Genomic DNA, 3346 nt, shown 5'->3' on the forward strand with positions numbered 1-3346 from the left:
GAACAGGAGGAGTCAGAGAAGACCTTTCTGAAGAGGGTGAAGGGGTGGGTGAGAAGACCATCGAGTGAGATGGACAGTAGTGCCCAGAGCTAGAGGTCAGAGGTGCGTGGCTCATTGGAGGAACCACAGGGACTTCAGAGCACTGATGGGGACGGGAGCAGCAGGGAGTGAGGCTGAAAACATAGGCAGGGGCAGAGCAGGAAGGGCCCATCTCAGGATAAGGAGCTTGGGTTCCATTTGGAAGCTGTGGGAGGTCAGGAGAGGTATTAATCAGGACTTGATGTAATGAGCAGGACCTCTCTGGGTGCAGTGTTAGAAGGTGGCAGAAGACCAGCCCCCTCAGTAAGGGCAGTGATGCAGGGAGTGGGCGGGAGAGATGTTGAAGGGAAGAGTTGATGGACCACAGTAGCATGGGAGAGACTGTGAGGTGGGGTAGAGAGAGCATGGCTTTGGGGCCAGGCAAATAAGAAGTTGAACCCCTGATCTACCATTTGCTGGTCGAGGGACGTGGGTGAACTAACTTCTGCTTTCTTGTCTGTACCACAGAAATGATATCCACAGCAGAGGGGAGGGTGAAACAACCATGAAATGTCTATAAGAGCTCCGTACAGTATATGTATATTGGTATCATCAGGTGAGATGCACAAAAGGCCAATTTTTCTGGAGCTTGAAGGATGGAGACCCAGGGAAGCCTCTCCCCCCCGCCCCCCAAACACATGGGCAGATTGTTAGGAAGTAGGACCCATTGGGGAGCACACGCTGGCTAAGTGCAGGTGACACAGGAATTCAGAAGAGGCCAAGGTGGATTCACAGGTGCTTCCCAGGTGTGTTCAGCCTGGGTACAGGTAGAGGGAGGAAAGGGCCTGGCACATTGTACCCATGGGCACACTCCAGCACTGCACTCCAGTGCCAAGGTCAAGGAGCCTCTGACAGCCTTTCAGAAATGTATTTCCTTCTAGAAAACGGTCTTTCCTCACTCCTGCTTATGATTTTGGATTCCATCTTTTTATTTGCTGCTAAACTAGTATGCCAGGGAGCATCTTTGGTAAGTGGGGCACTTGGTATAAGGGCCGGCCAGACCCGGCTGACCTCAGTGGGAGGGTGTTGCCCAGAGTCAGGCAGGGAAGCAGATACAGACATAGGCTTTCAGACCAGTGTCACTTTATTAGCATAGAGATGGCAGGGGGACAGGTGGGATCTTTAGTTGTTGGCAGCCATGGTCTCCTCAATCCAGTCCACGAAGTTGCAGACCCTGGTGTAGACACCAGGCTTGTTCTTCTGGGCACAGCCATAGCCCCAGGAGACAACTCCCTGAAGCTCTCCGTTGCAGACCACGGGGCCACCAGAATCACCCTGGGGAGGAAGAAGGGTACAACACAGTTTAAAGGAGGGAGAAAGCGGGGAGCACAGCTTATGGCCTTGGGGATTCAAATCCAGCCTCTAGGCAGGCCATGTGGATGGGGCAGGCGTCTTAGCATGGGAAAGGGCAATCACCTGGCAGGAATCCTTGCCACCCTCGAGGAAGCCGGCGCACACCATGTTGTCGGTGATCTGGCCGGGGTACGCGGCTTCACACTGCTCCTGGGCCAGCAATGGGGCATCCAGGCACTGCAGCAGCTCAGGGTAGTTGACTTTGAGGAACAGGAAGAGATAAAGGAAAGGAGAAATGAGAGTCAGGCCAGGATGGAGGATGGTAATCTGGGGCTGACCCCAAGAACCTAAGCCCCAGCAAGAATCAAGGTGATTCAGTTCCCAGAATGGTCACTGCTGAGCCCCTCCCTGGAGGTGAGAATGGCAAGTGCTATGCTTGTCCTATTCTGGGTCAACTCCTAGAGACTCTGCGTCTCTCTGGCCTCTAGGACAGAGCCTGAGGGTGGTGGACACTTGACATTATTTGCAGACTGGATGCCGAGGGTGCTGAGCTCAGGCGATGCTCCATTCTGGGAAACATTTGGAAGTCAGAGAGTGAAGAAGTGAGAACCCCACTCACTGCCAGAGCTCAGGGTGTTGCCCCAGCCGGAGATGAGACACTGGGTGCCAGCAGGCGCACAGGAGGTGGGCAGGGAGATGGTGGACACCCGGGAACTGATGACCGCAGGAGAGGACAGCTTGATCAGCATGATGTCATTGTCCAGGGTCCAGCTGTTGTAGCGAGGGTGGCGGATGACCTTGGCGGAGTTGATGAACTGCTCATTCCCCTCATCGACCTCGATGTTGTGCTCTCCCAGCCTCACCTGGATGCGACTGTTGGGAGAGGAGAACTGAGGACCTATTCACACATCCCCCCTCTTTCCTGGGATACCCAGCTCCCTGCTCATGGTGTGTTGGAGGTTAAAGCAAACAGCAGTTAACATGGAAAAGAGACATGGGAAGGCCAATGGACTTTGATAGTCGGCAGGGCTGAATATCAGCACAAGTTTTGCTCCAGCTGTGATTGTAATGGCTGCAGGCGATTTCCCGACCTGATAATCTTTACTTCATTAACCAAACTTTACCTTTGATCTGCCTGTATTCATTGTTAAAGGGCAAATGTGTATTCAAAGTGAATAAAAAGCAGACTAGGCCAGAACTCCGTCTGCCTCTTCATGAAAGAGGTTTCCACCTGTCCCCCGCCCCCCATGCCTTCTAAATTCATATTTTTTGTATAGTGTATCTATTGTGTCACCGGCCCTCCTTCAAGTTATTCTGAACCCACTGCGAAGGTCGTGGCAATGGTGGGGCTGTGCCCATGCACAGGGCAGCAGAGGATTAGGGGGTAGTATAGTTGAGACACCAAGAGCCTTTCTGCTTCAGATGTGGGTGTTAGTGGAGCTGGGATGGGGTGAAGGGGTCCAGTTGCAGTGGCTCCTCAATCTGCTTTTCCAGCTGTGCCTCCCCCCCCCTCGCAACCCATGCCTCCAATGTCATGGGCACAGATGAGCTTCTTGAAGCCCCCAGGCATTGCTCACACTCTGTGACTTTGCTATGTACAGCGGTGACTTTTGCTCCCTTCCTGGTCTGGTAAGCACTATAGTTCTGGATGATATAATCCAGTGGGTCTCCAAGTGTGGCCCCAGGACCTTGTTAGACATGCAAAGCCTTGGTTTCCACCCCACACCTACTCAACCAGAACCTCTGGGGGTGGGATCTAGCCACCCATGGTCCAGCAGATCTGCCAGGCTATTCTGACCCACACTTAGTTTTGCAAACCCTTGCTCTAGGAGGTGATTCTCAGCTGAGAGCGTTCAAAATTTAGACACCTCTTCCTGAAAAGCCTGAATTAATTACCTTGGGACAGGCCCCTGGCGTTTTTCTTTTTCTTTTTGTTTTGTTTTCTTTTCTTTTTTTAAAAACTGCCACAAAGCCC

The 3346-nt window shown here is 52.6% G+C and overlaps 1 gene segment (V, D, J or C); it reads right to left on the minus strand.

Moving 5' to 3' along the window:
• Positions 1-3346, minus strand: part of LOC102754548 — a 104771-nt gene that overhangs the window by 10139 nt on the left and 91286 nt on the right. Inside the window, 1 exon segment of the C gene segment in view lies at positions 1344-1353. Coding sequence covers positions 1344-1353 — 10 coding nt within the window.

This window comes from Myotis davidii, unplaced genomic scaffold, assembly GCF_000327345.1.
Source record: "Myotis davidii unplaced genomic scaffold, ASM32734v1 scaffold22, whole genome shotgun sequence".
In the NCBI taxonomy this organism is placed as follows: domain Eukaryota; kingdom Metazoa; phylum Chordata; class Mammalia; order Chiroptera; family Vespertilionidae; genus Myotis; species Myotis davidii.